The sequence below is a fragment of the Pelodiscus sinensis genome, chromosome 2 (assembly GCF_049634645.1).
Source record: "Pelodiscus sinensis isolate JC-2024 chromosome 2, ASM4963464v1, whole genome shotgun sequence".
In the NCBI taxonomy this organism is placed as follows: domain Eukaryota; kingdom Metazoa; phylum Chordata; order Testudines; family Trionychidae; genus Pelodiscus; species Pelodiscus sinensis.
This window is the reverse complement of record NC_134712.1, coordinates 199,198,108-199,219,765: the sequence shown is the minus strand read 5'-3', so window position 1 is coordinate 199,219,765 and position 21,658 is coordinate 199,198,108. Positions and strand designations below refer to the sequence as shown.

The 21,658-nt window shown below is 42.9% G+C and overlaps 1 protein-coding gene across 2 annotated transcripts in view; it reads left to right on the top strand.

The window, feature by feature from the left end:
- Positions 1–21,658, top strand: part of GPNMB (glycoprotein nmb) — a 42,096-nt gene that overhangs the window by 6,888 nt on the left and 13,550 nt on the right. For both annotated transcript variants that reach the window (XM_075922212.1, XM_006138355.4), the window contains exons 2-10: positions 1,332–1,484; positions 2,559–2,702; positions 5,334–5,507; positions 7,714–7,872; positions 9,638–9,946; positions 14,294–14,353; positions 18,264–18,386; positions 19,391–19,493; positions 21,428–21,633. In XM_075922212.1, the coding sequence (XP_075778327.1) occupies positions 1,332–1,484; positions 2,559–2,702; positions 5,334–5,507; positions 7,714–7,872; positions 9,638–9,946; positions 14,294–14,353; positions 18,264–18,386; positions 19,391–19,493; positions 21,428–21,633 (1,431 nt within the window). The remainder of the gene's footprint in view (positions 1–1,331; positions 1,485–2,558; positions 2,703–5,333; positions 5,508–7,713; positions 7,873–9,637; positions 9,947–14,293; positions 14,354–18,263; positions 18,387–19,390; positions 19,494–21,427; positions 21,634–21,658) is intronic.

Below are 21,658 nucleotides of genomic sequence, written 5' to 3'. Positions count from 1 at the left end.
GTGCAAAATAAAGTCATACTTCGTGATTACCTACAGATACCAAATATTGCATAAACAATCCTGCCACTTAAATTAGCTGAATGCACTATTTTTACACTGGAATATACTGGGTGAAAGATTTTTTTGTTTTGTTTTGTTTTGTTTTGATTTCATCAGAAAAAAAAGTCATGGCTATTATAGTTAGAGTTCATAAAAAATATTTGCTAACAAAATTGAAAATCAAGTCACCTATTCAACTGTCATTTTAGTGAAAAAATGTTTACTGTTACAAATCACAAAATCATTTAAATTAGTTACGCAAAGAGTAATGGAAGCTTTACAAGTTTTTGATTCAAATGTACTATGTATGGTAATTATTCAATAAAATGAAGAATGTTTGAAGCTGAAATCCTACAAATGTAAAACTGTTCTTTTACTTCCCTTTTTCAAGCACATTAATAAAAAAATCTATTACTTATATTTAATTTCTTGAACTTTCCTATAAGTGTAATCTACGCTAAATGAATTTGCCCGGTCAACGACAAGCCTCGCCTGCTAGGTCTTTATATTAATTGTGTTAAGCAGCTGGTCACAACTATGTTTTTAGTTAAGACTGAAGCAAAACAGCTCAGCCTTCTTAGTGTTGTCCATTAGTAGCTCTCCTTCCCCGCTAAGTAATAGGCCTACATTTTCTTCCAGCTGTCCCCTTCACCTAAAGTTTATAGACACACTTATATTTTATGTCCTTTCTAGCCTTATGTCTTAGCCTTTCTGATTTTGTCCCAAAATGCTTGTGCTTTTATGTCCATAACAGTAACATCAGACTAAATAGAGCCCCAGTCCTGCAAAGCATTCCATGTAGGCAGGTCCCTAGGTATACCCATGGACGTTAATGGATGCATAGGTCCACTTGTGTAGAAATCATTGCAGAACTGGGGCTTAATAGCTCACTATTACATTGACTATTTTTTTTTTAAAGAATCACCTGTCAACATTTTTACATATAACTTTTTTGGTTTATAATACACTGAAAATATTTGTGAAACTTCTGAGAAAATATAAATGAGCAAGGATAGGATTGGAAATATTCATCCGTGTGATTTTTATCGCTGCCAGTACCCTTTCATATAACTTGTACATGTCCTAAAGGAAGGAAAGGATGAAATGCTCATAGCCTAAATTCAGAGAAATTTCCATTGTCAATAGACTTGAAAACATAATTTTTGTTTATAATGATAAAGTTCCAAGCATGTTCATTGATTAAGAGTTTTGCATTCAGTTCCAGAATATAGTATTATGGAATGGAGCAGTGGAAATATTAATGTTTTATGTTGCTCATATTTCTTATCTAGAGTTTCACGATGTGATGAGCCATGGGAGATCTTCTTCTCATGTTAGGTCTCATAAGAAATTACATGGCTGGTTTCCTGATCAAAATCAGTGGAATGAAAAGCTTTATCCTTTTTGGGAAAAGGGAGATCCTAGATGGAACAACTGCTGGAGAGGTAAGTCTAGATATACAACCCTAAAACGCTGAGAAATTTACCCAGAAATAGAATAGAAATAGAAAGTTATCGATAGTATGCTTTGTTCTGTATGTATCCCAAAGTTGCTCTGTACAATAATGGGCTAGATACTAATACTTAATACATTGTCTGAGGAAGCACCCATGGCTTACAAAATCTGTTCAGTAATAATTCACTGCCTCCGATATTGAAACCTGGAAAGAACATTAGCCAGGACACTGGGAAAATCCCCTGTTCTTTGTGAAAAGTGCCTGGGATCTTCATCTTCCACTCCAAAGGAGTGTCACTGGATCAGGTCAACGCTTTCTATGAAGAACCCGGACATTGCATGGCACTGTTTTATTCCCACAGGCTATGAGTCCAGGACTAAAGGCTACCCCGTCTGTTAGAGACAAAAGAGCTGTCCTCTGGAATATGTTGCTTCTTTTGTGTACAAATGTGCTTTGACATCCCAGCTTCTAGTTTATAGTAGGGGGATGTTTAGAGAATCGTGGACTTCAGTTCATTGCAATGAAGCTACACTGATTTACACTAGCTTAGAATCTGGTCCACTAAGTCTAATTTATTGGTATGGGTTGGATTTTTGAAAAGCAAAGTGCGTTTCACACGTCCCATGAAAAGTACACGAGACTTGTGCTCTGAAGTCACTTAGAACTTTAAAAAAATTCAGACTCATAATTTCCAACTGATCTCCAAACTATTGAAGTAAAAAGTTTATAATTTTGTTGCTCTGGTTAGATATTAAGAGCATCCTGGTTAAACGGAGGGTCAAAAGGATGTCTTCAGGAAGTTGACTACTACACAGCACAGTATGTTGTAAGAAGAGAGAGAAAGACACTTAGGATCATCTCAGCAAGCATAAATAGGTGTAACTCTTTTTGCAGCCAATAGAGGGATACTAGTTTACACAATGGGGATCTGTCTCTTGCAGCCTTTCTAAAAGGAGTAGTATGATTGATTTTAAACGTTCTTGTTTACATGGTACACAGATGTAAGTAATAGCTACTCAAAAGAGACTGGTGTAGAAATACAATCTCATTTCAATTTCTTTAGGAGGAAAGGTGGAAGCCAGACTGACCTCTGACAGCCCAGCTCTTGTAGGATCAAATGTGACCTTTGCTGTGATCCTACAGTTTCCCAGGTGCCAGAAAGAAGACAATGACAGCAACATAATATATGACAGGAACTGCAGGAATGGTGGGTAACAACTATACCTTTATATTACTGGTGGTGATCATGGTGCACTTGTGGCCTAAGGACTTGAAACCATCAACATTCTGCTTCCAGGCTATAGTTCTCTCACTGTTAAGCTGAGCACTACATTAATCTATAATTTGTGTGTCATACAAAAGCACCTTGTTCAGAAGACGACTGTCTTATTTTTACCCATCTTCACCCACAACATATAATGGCCAAGAACTTTAAAATGGATTGCTCCCATTACAAAAAGGAGTGTTTTAATCTGGAACACAGAAAAACTACTGCTGCTTAGCTCAGCTTGCAAGTTTGGCCAATCGCTGGACTGACTACAGGCATGTTATATCAGTAACATGGGTTTTTCTAACCAAGTTTATAAACCTGACAATCTTCAATACAGAGTTTAGAGTTCACTAAAAAACATCTTTATATGGCTACCTCCCAAGGAAGAACACATCTTACATCTATCTATTATATATTTCAGAGAGTTTGTTTGTTTGTTGATTTCTTTGTGCAAAATAAAATCATACTTTGCAATGAACTATAGATACCAAATTTTGCATGAACAAGTTAAATTAGCTGAATGCACTAATTTTTACACCGTAATATGCTGGGTGAAAGGTTTAAATAATTATGTTTGTTTTTCATCAGAAAAAAGACCTGACTATTATGATTAGAGTTCATAAACATATTTGCTAACAAAATTGAAAATCAAGTCACCTATTCAACTGTCATTTTGGTGCAAAGAAAATGTTTACTGTTACAAATCTCAAAATAATTCAAATTAGTTACACAAAGAGTAACGGAAGCTTTAAGAGTTTCTGATTCAAATGTACTATGTATGGTAATTATTCAGTAAAATGAAGAATGTTTGAAGTTCAAATCCCACAAATTTAAAACTGTTATTTTACTTCCCTTTTGCAAGCACATTGCTAAAAAAACTATTACATATATTTAATTTCTTGAACTTTCCTATAAGTGTAATCTATGAAAAATGACTTTGCCTAGTCAACAATAGACCTCAACTGCTAGTTCCTTATATTTCAAAAATTTAAAAAAAAAGCAAGAAAAAAGATCTTTTTAGAACAAAAAACTTTTTATACCCCTCATTTAATGAGGAAAATAAAGGTTACAAACCCAGTGTTTTTGCTGCAGTTTGAGAGAAACAGACATTTGTTACAATGTCTAGATATATTAAATAACACTTTCTACTTCTCTTGCAAGAGATGTCATTCACTATTTTAATAGCATAGCATCTACTGACTTTGCAGTTTAATACAAGCATGTCAGGTACCTGTCCCATGCTTACTCATTTTGAGCTTTTCCAGGGAAGAAACATATTTTTTGGATTCTAGTGGTGCTAGTAGTTTACATGGCACTTGATTTAAAATGACACAATTGGCTCTTCTGACAAAAAGAAAGAAAGAAAAATAAGAAGCAAGCCAAATTCTACTTTGAGGTTCATGGTTGTAACTCCCATTGGTCCAGAATGCAGGTGCAACCCCACTGACCTCAATGAAACTGCATGCTCCCATGGGGCTGGCAGCAGAATTTGGAGCAACAACTTAAATTGGCATCTTCCCTGGGAGCCAACTGAATTCTTGGAAACAGCTAAATGTTTTCATCAGAATAAAAACACAGAAAGCACTAAATACCTGGGCTTATAATTAGAAAGAAAAGAGGAATTAGGATGTAGTGAAATGCCCTCTCCACCCATCCATATTTACAAACATGCTTGAAATGCAATATTGTGGCTTACATGGTAATTAATGCACTGCTTTGGTGGTGTAAATTCTTTGGGTGTGATTATTTCCACTGAAGTTAGTAGGTATTTTTCATTGACTTCAGTACAAGCAGGACTGGCGCCTCAAGTCTTCAATCTTGTTCCTTCATGAGTCATCCATAGGCATGTGGTTCCCACATCTTTTCATAAGCCAGTCCATGTTATTTAGTTATGTACAATAGTCCAGACAGTTTCTCGGGGCACAACGTAAGCTTGCACTTACATACTGTGCCAGGAAAAATGGGTCTTGTGGTTAAAGCACTGGACTGGAACACAGGATATCTGCATTCTGTGTCCAGCTTTAGCACAGATTTCCTGTGTGAGTTCGAGCAAGCCATTAAGCATGCGGTGCCTTAGTGTCTACTATGAAATTGAAATAATATTTCCTTTCCCTGCCTCGCTGAGTCATTGTAAAGATAAGTTAATGGATGTGTCAGATCTACACTAGGGGGCAATGTCGAACTAATGTACACAACTCCAGCTACGTGAATAATGTGGTTGGAGTTGATGTACCTTAGACTGAGTTACTGTGGCGTCACCACTGTGGGTGGTCAACAGAAGAAATTCTCCTGTTGACTCCCCTTATGCTTCTTGATCCGGTGGAGTACCAGAGTTGACAAGAGTGCGATCAGCGATTAAATTAACGGGTCTTTACTAACCCACTAAATCGACCCTTGGGAGATTGATCCCCACAGCGCTAATCTCCTGGTAAGTGTAGACAAGGCTTGAGGCACCCTGTTCCCATAAATGAGTTTCACAGAAATAAAGAAGGGAAAACATTCCACTTTGAAATAAAAACACATAAAAATAAATAAATATGGCACTTAATAATCTATTTCTACACCTAGATTCTTCAGACTTTCCTGATCAGTATGTCTACAACTGGACTAAGTGGATTGATGACTGTGGCTGGGCAAACTGCACAAGCAACAATAACCATAATGTGTTCCCAGATGGGAGACCTTTCCCTCATCATCCTGGCTGGAGAAGGAAGAACTTTGTCTATTTGTTTCATACACTTGGTGCGTCCAGTAAAATGTATCTTGGTTTTGTGTCCAAACTTGTTTCCCTAAATGCCTTGCATTAGAATTCCCAAAGAGGAATTCAGCAGTTGTTGAGTGAGAGAATACTAAACACATTCCAAGCTGCTCAGTGAGAATAGCATCTGCTCTGTTAAATTCCTCTGAGGTTTGGAAGTCATGTACTACCATGACATGTTCTGTAAGGCTGAAAATGTACTGTTGAAAAAAACCTTCTGTCTCAATTGCAATTCAGATATAAAAGAAATCTTCAGGGCAAAGAGGGTGGGAGAGCCAGATAATTTAGTGATTAGCACTAATAAGTAAGAATCTGAAGTTTCACAGTTATCTTAAAAACACTGAGTAGTCCTGTGGCACCTAACAAAAATATATTTAGTATCATAGTTTTGGAACTGGTTCTGTTCAATATCTTCAGCAACGATTTAGATATTGGCATAGAGGATACGCTTATTAAGTTTGCAGATGATACCATGCTGGGAGGGACTGCAAGTGCTTTGGAGTACAGGGTCATAATTCAAAATGATCTGGACAAACTCGAGAAATGGTATGAGGGTAAATAGGATGAAGTTTAATAAGGACAAATGCAAAGTACTCCACTTAAGAAAGAACAATCAGTTTCACACATACAGAATGGGAAGTGATTGTTTAGGAAGGAATACTGCAGAAAGAGATTTAGGGGTCATAGTGCCACAAGCTAAACATAAGTCAACAGTGTGATACTGTTTCAAAAAAAACCATGATTCTGGGATGCATTAACAGGAGTGTTGTGGGCAAGACATGAGAAATAATTCTTCCACTCTACTCTGTGCTGATTAGGCCTCAATTGGAGTATTATATCCAGTTCTGGGCACCACATTTCAAGAAAGATGTGGAGAAACTGGAGAAGGTCGAGAGAAGAGCAACAAAAATGATTAAAGGTCTAAAAAACATGAGCTATGAGGGAAGACTGAAAGAACTGGGCTTGTTTCTTTTAGAAAAGAGAAGACTGAGAGGGGACGTGATAGCAGTTGTCAAGTATCTAAGAGGGTGTTACAAGGAGGAGGGAGAAAAATTGTACTCTTTGGCCATTGATGATAGGATAAGAAGCAATGGGCTTAACTGCAGCAAGGGAAGTATAGGTTGGACATTCGGAAAAACTTCTTAACTATCAGGGTGGTTAAACACTGGAATAAATTTTCTAGGGAAGTTGTGAAATCTCCATCACTGGAGATATTTAAGAGCAGTTTGGATAGACATCTGTCAAGGATGATCTAGATGGTGCTTGGTCCCGCTGTAAGGACAGGGGACTGGACTTAATGACCTCTCGAAGTCTCTTCCAGTTCTAGTATTCTATGAGCTTTTGAGAGCAATACCCACTTCTTCAGATGAGCTTGAGTGGAGAAAAAAGGGGGACTATCAGAATTTATCACAGAAAAAGAAGGGAGAGGAAAAAATGTACCAGTCAATATACCAGTACTTGTTAGGTACATTTTTTCCTCTCCCTTCTTTTTTCTGTTATAAATTCTAATAGTCTTCCTTTTTTCTCCACTCAAGGTCATCTGAAGAAGTGAGTTTTGCTCACAAAGGCTCATGATATATTTTTGTTAGTCTCTGAGGTGCCAAAGGACTACTTGTTGTTTTTAAAGTTACAGACTAACACAGTTATCCCTCTGGGACTTTTTAAGAATGATCTTGTACCTGTAGCTCCTTAGACTGGCTTTTTCACCTCTGGAAAGAAGGTTTAATGTGCATTTTGCTTCAGCACTCCTAAGCTGGCTGAGTACAGTTCTGTTCCTCTCATGGCTGTGACTTCCAGTGGCAGAGTGTGTCATAATTGGCCCATTCCTGCTATTGACTACACTGTAAATCTTAGGCTCTTAAATTTGACTGAAAAATTATTTTAGGCATGAATCTAATTTAGTTGTATTGGAGTGATGAAGGTTTTTTGGCAAATGCCCTTTCTTGGATCCACGGGAGCAGGCACATGTTTCTAATGTTTTTGCCTGCTTTGCTGAAACTCAGAAAAAAACCTAAGGGCGGGGAACATAACAATGACATGAAATGTACTTGAAAAGTACATTTCACACAAACGAAGGATGAGCATGAAATACACTTTTGTTTTAGAACAATTTAACAGAAATGCTGCTTCTTTTTATAAAACTTCTCACTGGTCACAAGAGGAAAATATGAGTTCATGTGCTGTTCACAGGCCAGTACTACCAAAAAACTGGAGGCTCTTCAGCACTTGTTTCCATCAACACAACAAATATCACCCTTGGCAAGCAGATGATGATGGTGTCCGTTTACAGAAGAGGTCATCGAACATATGTTCCAGTTGCAACAGCAAGTGTCATCTATGTTGTGACAGGTGAGTCTTCTGTAATAAACCACAACTTGGCAGTATTTGTAGTGAAGATTTTTCATAAATGCAACTAAAGTGCTATCTGGGAGAGTGGGGAGGGATGTAAGAAGGGACTGGAACAACAGATGATTTTAACTCTCATATGAAATTTCTAGTAGATACCCAGGGCAAACTGCACAAGCAACAATAACCATAATGTGTTATTATAGGGTCTAGTAAATACCCTGAACACCTTAGCAGACTTGTTAAGAAATAGTTGCAAAATTTGGCCTTGAGTACAGATATTAACACTAAAAATATATAAGTAGGCATGGAAATGAATTATACGAATGATATTTATCCAGAAGCTTATTGAGAATACTGTTTATCTCTGTTACAGCATCTGAATTGATTTGTCCCAAATAAAATTTGGGATTAATGTCTACTTATGGTTCTTTTTCTGAAATATTTGAATAAGCAGCAGAAATCTGTGGTGCATGTAAACTAACTTATCTTTCATACAGAATCTGAATCTAAGCTGAAATTTATGGACATAATGCAAAATGGTTCTTTATTCTGTCTGTATTCCACATGCATCTGTAGTACTAAAATTCCAAAGGAAAGAAATTGGAGGGACTTTCTGACCCTTTCTCTGGATGAAATTCATCACTCGTCTCTGGATGAGACTGGCTAACCTATCCCAGGGATAAGTTCTATCCCTTCATCCCAGGTGTCTCTTAAATTTAAACTTAAAAAACAACAAATTGTCTGGTAGCACTTTATAGACTAACAAAACATGTAGATGGTATCATGAGCTTTTGTGGGCACAGCCCACTTCTTCAGATGACCGGTCAACTCCAGTCATCTGAAGAAGTGGGCTATGCCCACGAAAGCTCATGATACCATATACATGTTTTTTAGTCTATAAAGTGCTACCAGACCATTTGTTGTTTTTTTAAGTTTATCCTGTACAGACTAACTCGGCTACCCCCTGAAGCTTCTTAAATTTAAGTACCTCACCAACATCAACCTAAAAGCACCCACTGCAGCAGTTCAACCAAGCGATCATTTTTTCACCACTGGAACAGATAGTCTGATCCTTGCACACTGAATATGAAACTTGCTCACTAAACCTCATTCTCATTTAGACAGTTGAAGACAAAACAATGGCAAATGGGAAGAGTCTTATTCATGAAGGGCCACGTTCCAACACCCTTGCTCATGTTGAGTGGCATCTTTCACCACAGGTGGCCCCATTGAAGTCCACAGGAGTTTTGTCATTGACTCCAGTGGTTGCAGGATGATGTCAGATAATGTCCCCTAACCCAAATTCACTAACCCCTCCCCCCTTTAACGAATAGCATTTCAAGGTTTTTTTCTCCTCTTTTGTATTGATGGAAGGGGGAGGAAAGTACAATAGGTCCTTTAGAAACACAATTGATGTGATAAAGATGCTATTGAAAAGCAAAGGTTTTGTTTTCTCCATGCATCAGGTTGCGCTAACTGGCAGGTACTGTATATCACAATATTAATGGGACAGGAACCTCTAGATTACTATAAATATAGGGTCTTCGTTAGATGTACATGGCTCTCTCCCTGGTTGCTTTGTTTCATTTTATTATTAAAAAGCAAGTTAGAGAAGAAGAAACCCGTAATAAAGAAATGAAGCCTGACACTTAACATGATGCAGGCTTGTGTTTTACACTGTGATCTTTGCAGTCTGAGGGCTGTGAATCAGTCTGTTATTTGCATCTGTACATACCTGATTCACTTGCTTTAATTTCTCCTGCAGACAAGATTCCTTTATATGTAAACCTGTCCCAGAAGAATGACCGCAATGCCTCAGATTCTGTCTTCATCAAGGACTCACCTATTACATTTGATGTCAAGATCCATGATCCCAGCCACTATCTTAACAATTCTGCTATCTCCTACACATGGGGTTATGGAGATGGCAGTGGCATATTTATATCTAACAGCCCTATTTCAACTCACACTTACACTCTGCAGGGAAACTTCAGCCTGAATTTGACTGTCCAGGCTATTATACCTGTACCTTGTGGGCCAGCAACACCTACCCCACCGCTTCCTACCTCCCCAGGTAAGAGACTGTTAGTCAATAAATATATTAGGAAATAAACTAATAAAAATTACATACCTTTAAAAACTTTCCGATCATCAAAGTTAGGGCTACACAGCTTTTGTAAACACAACACACACTTAAAAGTCTGAATCAATAACAGGATGAATATGTAGTCCAAAGTTACAGGTATAAAGGGATTTTCATTTATCTAATATAACCCACACACCTACTGGGAGTACTTTACTATCCCATGTAGCAGCACTTAGCCCACTTACAGAGAAAGAGATGAGTATGAGCGAGAGCCACACTTGTAAGATTTTTGACTGTCAGTTTATCCAAGACATCACCCAGTGTTCAGTTACTGATTTATAATCTTATAACAGTTTTATATGCACAAAGTTTTGCCTCCAACTTTGACTGTTATAAAGCAGCGATTCCCAACCGCCAGGCCGCAGTCCACTGGCTGGCTGCTGGGCTGAAGCGGACTGCTGGCTGCTGGGCTGAAGCGGCTCTGGAGGCCGGGGCCGAAGGAGCTGCATGGTGGGTAGCAAGCTGCTACTCCAGTTGCTGGAGCCAGAGGAGCAGCATAGCAGCTGGGGCTGGAGGAGCTGTGTGGCAGGCTGCAGCAGCTCCAGCGGCTGGGGCTAGGGCAGCTCTGTCCCAAAGAATACAGGTAGGATTGCCAGATGTCCGGTATTGACCTGGACAGTCCGGTATTTTCGCCTCCTGTCTGGTAAAAAAATTCAGAAAATACCGGACACCTAAAATGTCCGGTATTTTCTGTTTTATTTTCCCTGGTAGGAGGCGAAAATACCAGACATCTGGTAACCCTACGACACACTCAGCAACCGCCCCACCTCCCACCCCCTGTATAACTGGTTCCACAGGGGCTTGTCTTGTGGCTGGAACAGAAAAACAAAATGGTTGCTGGCAAAAAAGCCTCTTCTTAAAGGGGCCATGCTGATTTTTTATTTAAAAAACTTTTTTTTTTTTTGCTTAATAACTGCTGTCGGGGTCCTTTTTTTTCCTCAACAACTTTGGTCTTCCCCCTTTTTTTCTCAACAGAATTTTTTTCCTGGCTCCTTTTGGGGGTGGCGTGGTTTGGTATTTTTGGTTAAACCATCTGGCAGCCCTACATCCAGGGAAGACAAGCTCTTGCCAGAATCAGGGCAGGCAGGCAGTGAAGACGTCACTGGAATTTTCCCCACATCCCTGTGAGTTAATTCATTCCAGTAAATCATCCAAAATAATTTGTAGCAAATATCAATTTTCTGTGTGAACTTCTCCCTGGCTACACAGAGTATATCTGCCGACAAGTCTCCCCAATTCTGATGATAGGAGACAAGAAAGCAGCTGGGGAATAAACAGGCTCTAGGGGTTAGGGCTGGCACTGGGGGCTCTAGAGGCCAGGGCTTTTGGCAATGGTAACATTTTATTTGCACACTCATTATTTGCATAATAAATATGCAAACATGCAAATAAAATGTTACGAGTCCACTAAAAGTTTGTGAATGGGTTTGCTGGTCCACGGTATAAAAAAGATTGGGAACCACTGTTATAAAGCTACTGGCATTGCAGTATAAAGTGGAGCTGGTCAGCACACGTCAAATTTTAAAAGGTCAACAGCATGTTTTCAAACAGATGATGACTCTCAAACAAAAAAATGGGGGGAAAAAAGGTCAACATTTTTCACAATTTCCCCCTTATATTTCAATTCAGTGTGGATTAATAGATAAGCATCTACTTTAAGAACAAAACTAAATCTGTAATTTTCACATTTATTCTGTTATTGATTTGAGATGCTTAAACAAGCATTTTTATCTGCCCATATTTTGCAGGTCTACCTTCCCTTGCTTAGAGACAGATGGGACTGTAAAACACTACAGTGGGACAACCGCAGCGCTGCAGCTGCGCCTCTGTAGCACTTCAGTGTAGACACTGCCTATACAGATGGGAAGAAGTCTCCCCTCGACATAGGCAATGCACCTCCCCTAGGCTGTGTCTAGACTGTGGGGTTTTAAAAAACTTCACCTGCGTCTAGACTACAGCCGTTCTTTCGAAATTAAATCGAAAGAACGCGGCTTTTCTTTCGATGGCAGTACTCCTCATTTCACAAGGAATAACGCCTTTTCTCGAAAGTGCTCTTTCGAAAAAAGGTGCTATCTAATGCAAACTGTGCTTTTTCAAAAGAGAGCATCCAGACTGCCTGGGTGCTCTCTTTCGAAAAAGCAACTTGCTTTTTCAAAAGTACTGATTGTAGTCTAGATGCTCTTTTCGAAAGAAGCTTTTTCGAAAGTATCTTTCGAAAAAGCCTCTTTCGAGAGAGGCTTGAAGTCTAGACGTAGCCCTAGAGGCAGCAGTTAGGCTGACAGGAGAATTCTTCTGTTGATCTAGTGCTATCTACAAGGGGACTTAGATTGGCTTAACTATGCTGCTAATGGGTGTGGATTTTTCCACATAGTTTAGCTGACCTAATTTTTTAGTGTAGATCAGATTGTTGTATGTGGGTATTTTTAGTGAGAGGAACCAAATATGCAGGCCTGCTGATGGCAGGGAAAAGGGGGACAAAGCCGGCAATTGCCCATGGGCCCAGGTGCTTTAAAAGGGTTTGGGAGCCCCCAGATGCTCCTGTTGCTGCTGTCACTGCAGCACGGCTAAGGCAGTCTTCCTGCCCATTCTCACTGCCAGCCACTTCTGGGAGCAGTGTGCAGCATGGCACATCACTGCAGCTCCTGGTAGGGGGGTCTCCACATGCTTCCCCTACCCTGAGCGCCAATGCCGCAGCTCCTATTGGCCAGGAACTGTGGCCAGTTGGATCTGTGGGGGTTCTGTGGGCAGTGGTGTGCAGAGCCCTGCTGGTCCCCTGTCTAGTAATCACTGCCTGAGTGGTGTGCCGAGATAAGCACCCCCTCCAGCACCCCAGCCTCCTGCTCCAGCACAGAGCCTGCACCTTCTTCCAGAGCCCACACCCTCTCCTGCACCCAAACTCCCTCCCACCCTCTCCCATACCTCAACCTCCTGCCCCAGCCTGGTGAAAGTGAGTGAGGTAGGGGAGAGCGAGCAATGGAGGGACAGGGGATGGAGTGAGCAGGGCTGGGGCCTCAGAGATGCAAGGATCTTTGGGTTTGCATGATTACACCAGGCAAGCATGAGGAAGCCCTGGCTATGCCATCTAGGGTTGCCAGATGGTTGAAACAAAAATACCGAACACCCCCTACCCCCAGCCCCCCCAAAAAACACCGGGAAAAAATTCTGTTGAAGGAAAAAAAGGGGGGGGGGGGGGGAGAGACCAAAGTTGTTGAGCAAAAAAAAAATCATTAGAGCATTGTTTCCCTCTGGTCGGCAGCCATTTTGTACCAGCAGCCTTGCGGAACCAGGGTAAGCATGGGGGCTAGGGTCGGGGGGTTGGGGTGGTGGGAGCCAGGAGGAGGGCTCGGGAGGGGGAGGCCGGGTGCTGAGTGTTTGTAGGGTTGCCAGGTGCCTGGCATTTTCACCTCCTGGCCAGGGAAAGAATCAGAAAATACTGGACGTTTTAGGTGTCCAGTATTCTCTGAGGGTATGTCTACACTATCACCCTAGTTCGAACTAGGGTGGTAATGTAGGCAACCGGAGTTGCAAATGAAGCCCGGGATTTGAATTTCCCGGGCTTCATTTGCATATTGCCGGGCACCGCCATTTTTAAATGTCCGCTAGTGCGGACTCCGTGTCGCGCGACTACACGCGGCACGGACTAGGTAGTTCGGATTAGGCTTCCAAGGATTAGGCTTCCGAGGAGTAACGGTAGTTCGGAATAGGAAGCCTAGTCTGAACTACCTAGTCCGTGCCGCGTGTAGCCGCACGGCACGGAGTCCGCACTAGCGGACATTTAAAAATGGCGGCACCCGGCAATATGCAAATGAAGCCCGGGAAATTCAAATCCCGGGCTTCATTTGCAACTCCAGTTGCCTACATTACCACCCTAGCTCGAACTAGGGTGGTAGTGCAGACATACCCTGAATGTTTTTACCGGCCAGGAGGCAAAAATAACGAACTGTCTGGGTGAATACCGGACACCTGGCAACCCTAACCCAGCAAAGTGGGCTCCAGCAGCAGAGCTGGCAGCTTGCTGGACACCAACCACGGCAGGTGCAGCATTGCCCAAATGTCAAGGGGAACATGTCCACACGGGCGCAGTTTGTGTGTGCGTGGGGCCACTGGCTGCTCTGCCCAAGGGCCTGGAATTGCTGCTGGATGGCCTACAAATGTGTGTGAGTCACACAAACTAATGCAGCACTGTGCCAGAATGAGCCTTTAAACCAAATCAAAGGTAATTATACTGCTGTTGTATTTTTGGCGCTCACATTTATCACAATGATCTTTTTACAGGGGCAACAACTCAAAACTCAACCAGTAGTGAAAACAAAACTGAGTGGACCACTCCTGCCTGTAAGTTTATATCTCTTCCTGGGTAGACTGTTAAGAAACATTTTTCTACTAATAATTCTCCATTATTTTTACAGCTTGATTCACAATGTCAGGAGCTCGTTTGCTCCTACTAACCTCACACAGTTTCCTCACAGCACCAGTTTGAGGAAGGGTCTGCAGCCTGTTGCTTTGTCTGCATGCTCAGCTTGTTCCCCTTTCCTTCTGACCGCCCCCCCTTAAGACACAGAGCGCTGTCCTCCCTTTCCAGTTGGGACATCAGTGGCAAACCCCCAGCATCGAGTCACAACATCCAATCCCCGTTTCCTTAAATAAAAATTTGGTTGGCACAGAACAGCGGCAAGTGTGGAGAGGATGGGGGCAGGGTGAAAAAAAAAAGTACAGACCAAATAGTGCACGCAGAATGTCTGGTCTAGCTGGGTGGCACTCACCAAAGAGGGAAGGGGGCAAAGAGGTCTTCATACCACTTTTGTGGCTCCTTAATCTGGGGGCTGGTCCTCAGTTCCTCTTATATAAGCCTCCCCAGTTGCCCTTGGCCTGAAGATGCTGTTCTGTCAGCCATATCCAGAACAGATGACTCTTAAGTCATGCCTCCCCTCTGACATATTCCTTATGTTAGTAGCTAGGAGAGAAGTGGCTTAGTGCCTTTATGTCAGTGATGGGCAACCTATGTCCCAAGGGCCACGTTTGGCCCATTGGGGTTCTATATGTTTACCCTTGCCCATGCACAAGATTGCCAGAAGTCTGCTGGTTTTTGTCTACGTAGTTTTCCTTCTACTGGTATTACAAAAACACATGCATGTAAAGCAAGAGCATGTGAAATGAGGCACGGGCTGCTTGCACATAACGTTGTGAGAGGCATGTGCTCCCTCTGAATCCAAACAAAATGCTGCTGTGGTTCCATCAACACACCCTGCAAATTGTAGGTATGTAAGCACAGTTAGCATGATTACAACAATCTTGCAGCCCACTGAAATGAAGGAGGGCCACTCATGCAGCCCACTCACTAGCCTTGGTTGCCCATCACTGCTCTGTGCTGGCTCTATATCACTTAGAGCAGTGGTCTCCAATCTTTTTAAGCACGAGATCACTTTTTGAATTTAAGTGCAACCCAAGATCTACCTGAAACCCAAATACCCTGTCCCCGCCTCCTTTGTGCCCCTTTTCCAAGGTTCACCCCTGATCACTCCATCCTCCCTTCCTCCCTATCTTCCCTTACTTTCACCAGGTTGGGGAAGAGGGTTGGGGTGCAGGCTCTGGTCTTGGGTTAAGGGATTTGGAGTGCAAGAGGGGTTCTGAGCTGAGCTTGGGGCAGGCAGTTGGGGTACTAGAGGGTTCTAGGTGCAGGCTTGAGGAGGGTGTTTGGATGCAGGGGTGCCCGGCACTAGGGCAGATGCATGGAGTGCAGGAGGGGGTTCATGACTGTGGTATGATTTCAGGATGTAGGCTGCAGCTTGGAACTGCTTACCTCAGGTGGCTCCTAGGGCTCACCCCTGCCCTGGCCCTGCACCACTCCCCAAAGCAGCCAGCAGACTCCCTCCATCCCAAGCCCTGTTGTTTCCCCTCTCTGTTCTGCGGGGATAGGATACAGGGTGGGAGGGGGGCACCTTGACATCAGCACCCCTCTTCTCCCTCCCCTGCCCTGCACAGCAAGCAGGAGGCTCCCAGGGGTGGGTGGAGGCAGCTCCAAAGCAAAAGGCAGGAGATGCGCAGCAGTAGGGGTGGAGGCAGCTGAAGTGCTGCACTTGATAGACTCTTGGCCAAACCAGTCAAGATCAGAGGCTCCAAAATCTACCAGTAGATCCCAATCTACTGGTTGGTGACCACTGACTTAGAAGGAGTCGCCCTCTATAAAAGGGACTCTCTAGGGGGCTTTTTAATGCAGCTTTTGGGGTCCCTTTTAACCATCAGAACAGTGAAAAGAGGTTGTAGCAGTGATTCTAGCCTACTACTGGCTTGTTTGGATTTGAATAAAAATAAAGAAATGCTTATTGAAAGCTTACTAGTTAGGCTTATTTAGTATTCTTTAGCTAAACTAATCACTGTGCTGAGTAGAACTGCTAAAGCACTAAACTTAGTTTCCCCATATGAGGAAACTACTAAACTTAAGCACTAAACTTAGTTTCCCCATATAGTTACCCCATACAGTTAGTGCTGACAATGTGCACATTGACTGTTTTCAACACCTCTTGGAAGAGAATGGTGCATTGCCATGCAAATGGAGATAGCCCCACTTTCTGCCTAACTGATACCAAATATCCCTGAATGACCCATGTAATAACTTAGGGCTCAGTCCATCCCCCACTGAAGTCAGTGGGAGTCTTTCAGTTGATTCTGATGGGTGGACCAGGGCTTTGATGAACACAACTTTGTGAACTCAAACCAGTGGATGAACTTCACATCACAGAGCAAAGCACACTTGTATATACAAATACCCAAACAGCATAAACACTATGGCTGTGTCTAGACTGGCAAGTTTTTCCGCAAAATCATCTGCTTTTGCGGAAAAACTTGCCAGCTGTCTACACTGGCCGCTTGAATTTCCGCAAAAGCACTGATGATCTCATGTAAGATTGTCAGTGCTTTTGCGGAAATATTATGCTGCTCCCGTTCGAACAAAGGTCTTTTTCCGAAAAACTTTTGCACAAAAGGGCCAGTGTAGACAGCAGAGAGTTGTTTTCTGCAAAAAAGCCCCGATCGCGAAAATGGCGATTGGGGCTTTTTTGAGGAAAAGCACGTCTAGATTGGCCATGGAAGCTTTTCCGCAAAAAGTGCTTTTGCGGAAAAGCGTCCTGCCAATCTAGACGCTCTTTTCCGAAAATGCTTTTAACGGAAAACTTTTCCGTTAAAAGCATTTCCAGAAAATCATGCCAGTGTAGACGTAGCCTATGAGCATAAAATGACACATCTCACGGACAAGTACAATGTAAAACCTATATTGTATGCAACAAGAAACAGACAAAGACAATGGAAGGTTTTTTTTATATATGTCACAATATATCTGGAACAGGTCTGATAACATAGAGTGCGTCTAGACTACATGGCTCCATCAATGGAGCCATGTAAAGTAGTTTACTTGGCATAGTCAAAGAAGCAGGGATTTAAATAATCCCCACTTCGTTAAAATAAAAAAGGCCACCACGCTGTGCTGACGATCAGCTGATCCGACACAGCACGGTAATCTAGACGCTGCGTGGTTGACAAAGGAAACCTATGTCAACTGCTCCGGTAAACCTCGTTTCACGAGGCATACTGTCACTAGACTACCGCACTGTGTCAGATCAGCTGATCGTTGGCACAGCGTGGTGGCCATTTTTATATTAATTAAACGGGGATTATTTAAATCCCCGCTTCTTTGACTATGCCGAGTAAACTACTTTACATGGCTCCATCGACGGAGCCATGTAGTCTAGACGTACCCATAGTGAAAGTTCCTGCAGGGGAGCTGGAATAGACATGATTAACAGTAGCAGCAGTTCAAAAAAAGAAGAAAAGACAAAAGAGAAGAGTGGCTAATTCATTCTATGTAGAAGGCTGAATTCCATATTTAATCGCCTGTGAGCTGAGACAAATTCCTTTTCCCATCTCATGTATGCTACTTCTGCATCTCCTACCAGCCTAGGGATTTGAAATCCAAATACCTCCTCTTGCCCAGCTCTGCAGAACACTGGAGCAAGCAGATTTTCTTTCAGTTTAGCAGAGATCTCTTTGAGATAAACTGCATCACTTATTTACTCACTGTGCATTTAGCAGAAGGGCAAAACCCTATTTTTTTAATCATTTCACTTCCTTTTGTTGGTGGGGTGAAATAAAGTAATCCACTTAAATTTTGCCTCCATAACATACATTGTGCAAAATATTTTCTAAGCAGCGTAACTAGCAATATCTTTCTTTCCCCCATTCAATCCAACAGTAACTACTAAACCACCCTCTAATCTGGACTCTCCCACCAGTGCTGGAGTAATGGAATACATTCCCAATGCAGGCTGCAATATTTACAGATATGGACATTATAAAACGACTATCTCCATTGTAGGTAAGTGCCTAAACCAAAAAAGACAATAGGAAAATCAGTTGATATGGTACTGAATGCATAGGGACTGCTTTCTTTGTTCAGTTTCCATGCTATCTATTGTGTTAACACCACAAGAAGAAACAATAAGGACCTATTCTACCAGTTGACATAGTTTGATTTTTTACAATCTGGTCTACCTACTTGTTAAACTCAAAAGAAATGACCAGTGGAGGATTTGAGCGAGTTTGTCACAAATTAGAAAGGAGGGCAACAATCCAGTATAAAGTGCAGGATTATGTGTATTATAACGTCTTAAAATTTCCAACAACTTTTGAAGGGGTAGGCTGGAGCATAGTAAAGAGACCAGACCTGAGCTGATCATTAACAAATCGCTTATTGAGTTTTAAATGTGTAGAGTTCAGACCCAGTCAGGATAATTCAAATATAGACCTATGATTCTAAGTGGACTGTTTTAGTTGTACAGGTTGGACCTCTGTAATCTGGAACTCCCTGGTCCAGCAACATCTGTCAGCCGGAAGGACCACAGGTGTTCCAGGAACAGAGAGTCCTGGTGGAGGGCTGGTGGCTGGGTTCCCCTCAGCTGGTCTGCCTGGCACATCGCAACTGGGCAGTTACGCACAACGCAGCAGGGCCAGGAGTTCAGCGTGCCACAGCAGGGCTGCCCAGTGGGGCTAGGAGCTCAGCACACCACAGCAGGGCTGCCGAGAGGGGCCAGGAGCCTGGCGCACAGGGAGCTGGACTGCCCAGCATAGCAGAGAAGGAGGTGGGGGAACCGGCAAGGCAGCAAGGCTGGTGGCAAGGGGGAACCGGGAAGGAGGCTGGTGGCTGGTCCAGGGCTGAGCGAGGCCAGTAGCAGGGGAGCCAAATATGACCTCCCCTGGTCCGACAAAATCCCTCAACCAGGACCAGTCAGGTCCCACGGGTACCGGACCAGGGAGGTCCAACCTGTGTCATGTCATTGACTAAGTAACCTAACTGGTTGATGGGGCTCTTTCCTCCCTTAGAGGGAATCCTTCAGGTGAACATTATTCAGATGACAAATGTCCAGGTGACAGTGGCTCAAGGTGAAAACTCCCTGATTGATTTTGTTGTTACGTGCCAAGGGAGGTAAGTGTATTCACTAATTTCCCTTTTTTAAAAATTAGGTACTTGTACGTAACTAGAATGCTATCCACATTCATATGCAGCTGCATGAACAATAACTGGTAACTGCTGGGTTGACTGAAATTAAAATAATGTAAGTATCATTTGTGAGTTTTAGATCAAAAGAAATTGTTGCCAGGTTCTTTGGCATCAGACCCAAATGACATGCCTAAGCAAAAACTAGTAGAACTAGTTGGTGGACAGAAGCAATTCGCTGTTCTCCAGGCAAAGATGGAGGACTTCAGCACTCACGCTAAAAGGAGAAGTGGCTTGCTCAAACAGGGAGGAAGTTTCCTAGCCAAAAGTTTTTTGACATTTGGAATAAAAACTTGTATCAAGGGAATTCCCTAACTGCGAAGAGCATTTCATTAATACTCTTTGCCACTGGAAAGGATCTGAGGAGACTGAGAGGTGCTGATGAGTCTTGGCAACATAACTGGGAAATAATCGCTTTGAAAGTAATCCTAAAACTAGCAAGACATTCCTGCCACATGTACTAGCACATTTAAGAATCTCCAAAGGATTTACATTGTATGCCTGGTGACCAGAAATGAATAGATTTTTATCAACTTAGGGGGCTGGTGCTTCTGTGCTTTGACAAATGAGTGTAATTGCTGGTACTGTTATATCAGCTAAGTCTGAATGACGCCAAACATAGTTCTGCAATGATGTATACTTGCAGAAGTGAAGTGGGGAAAATGCAAAGGCCTCTGTAGTCAGAAAATGGTGAGGGATATGCCAAACAGGTAATTTAATGGTGAGGGATATGCCAAACAGCTAATTTAATGGAAGAGTAAGGCTATGGGGCCAGTTTTATATTGGTCTAACACAGAGGTTCTCAAACTGTGGGTCAGGACTTCTAAGCGGTTTGTGATTTTGTTTTAATGGGGTCAGCAGGGCTGGCTTAGACTTGCTGGGGTCCAGGGCTGAAACCTGTGCCCCACCTTCAGGGGTTGAAGCTGAAGCCATTAGGCTTCAGCTTTGGTCCCACATGGCAGGGATGATGGGACTTGAGCTTCCCCCTTCCCCAGGGAGTCAGGCCTCAGGCTTCAGTCCCCCCACCTGCAGTCATGTCAGAAAGGGGTGCAGGGAAGTCTGAGGTTTAACATCACTGATTGCAGCAGAGTTGCACCAGCATAAAAACAGGTCTCACAGAAGAGAGACTTAGGCCCAATGAATCTATGAATTGGATCAGTAATGATATTCCTTCAGAGGCCCTACAATGCAGGGGGAGTAAATGGGGCAGTTGCCTCTGGGGCTTGGCAATTCAAAAGGGCCCAGGGCTCCTGGCCACCGCTGCCACTACTAAGGATGTAAACAAGTAGTCGACTAGTCAACTACCCAATAAGCAGGAGCTTATCAGATAGCAGCACTATCAACTACTCGCTACCCCCCCCCCCCCCCCCCCCCCGCTGCTCTGGGTTTTTATAGGGACCCGGGATTCAGCCAGCATTCTCTCATGCCGGCTTTCCTGTCCCTTTAAAAATGCAGAGGGGCAGCAGTAGGTTGTGCTGAGATCTGGTGTGACCTGTGAGTGAGCACTGAAACTGCCCTTCCTTATCGACTAATTGAGTAGTCAGTGGAAATTCCATCGACTACTCTTTTAGCCAATTAACCACTGCTTAACATCCCTAGCTACTACTGCAGGAGCAGCGGCAGTGGCTGGAGCCCCAGGCCCTTTAAATCGTCAACAGAGTGCTATGAAGCACACTCCAGGCAGCACTAAAGGCTGGAGGGGAGAGGGGCCATGCCATGACATGCTCCAAACAGGCATCTTGTGCCTGAGGCCCCATCCCTTCCAGGAGCACAGAGCCAGGGCTCCCTCCTACTTTTCCCAGGGGCCCAGCAAGTCTGTTGGCCTCCTTGTTCATTCATTTTCTCTCTCACACGTGCCCCAGTCTTCCTACAGATGCCTGTACAATAGTCTCTGACCCCACATGCCAGGAGTCCCTCGGTGTGGTATGTAACCCTGTTGAAGTAACAGATCAGTGCTTACTGACCATAAGAAGAGCCTTCAATGAGCCTGGAACCTACTGTGTAAACATTACCCTGGGTGATGACACCAGCCAAGCCCTCACAAGTGCCCTTATATCTGTAAATGGAGGTGAGTCCAAATGGAACCGATACTG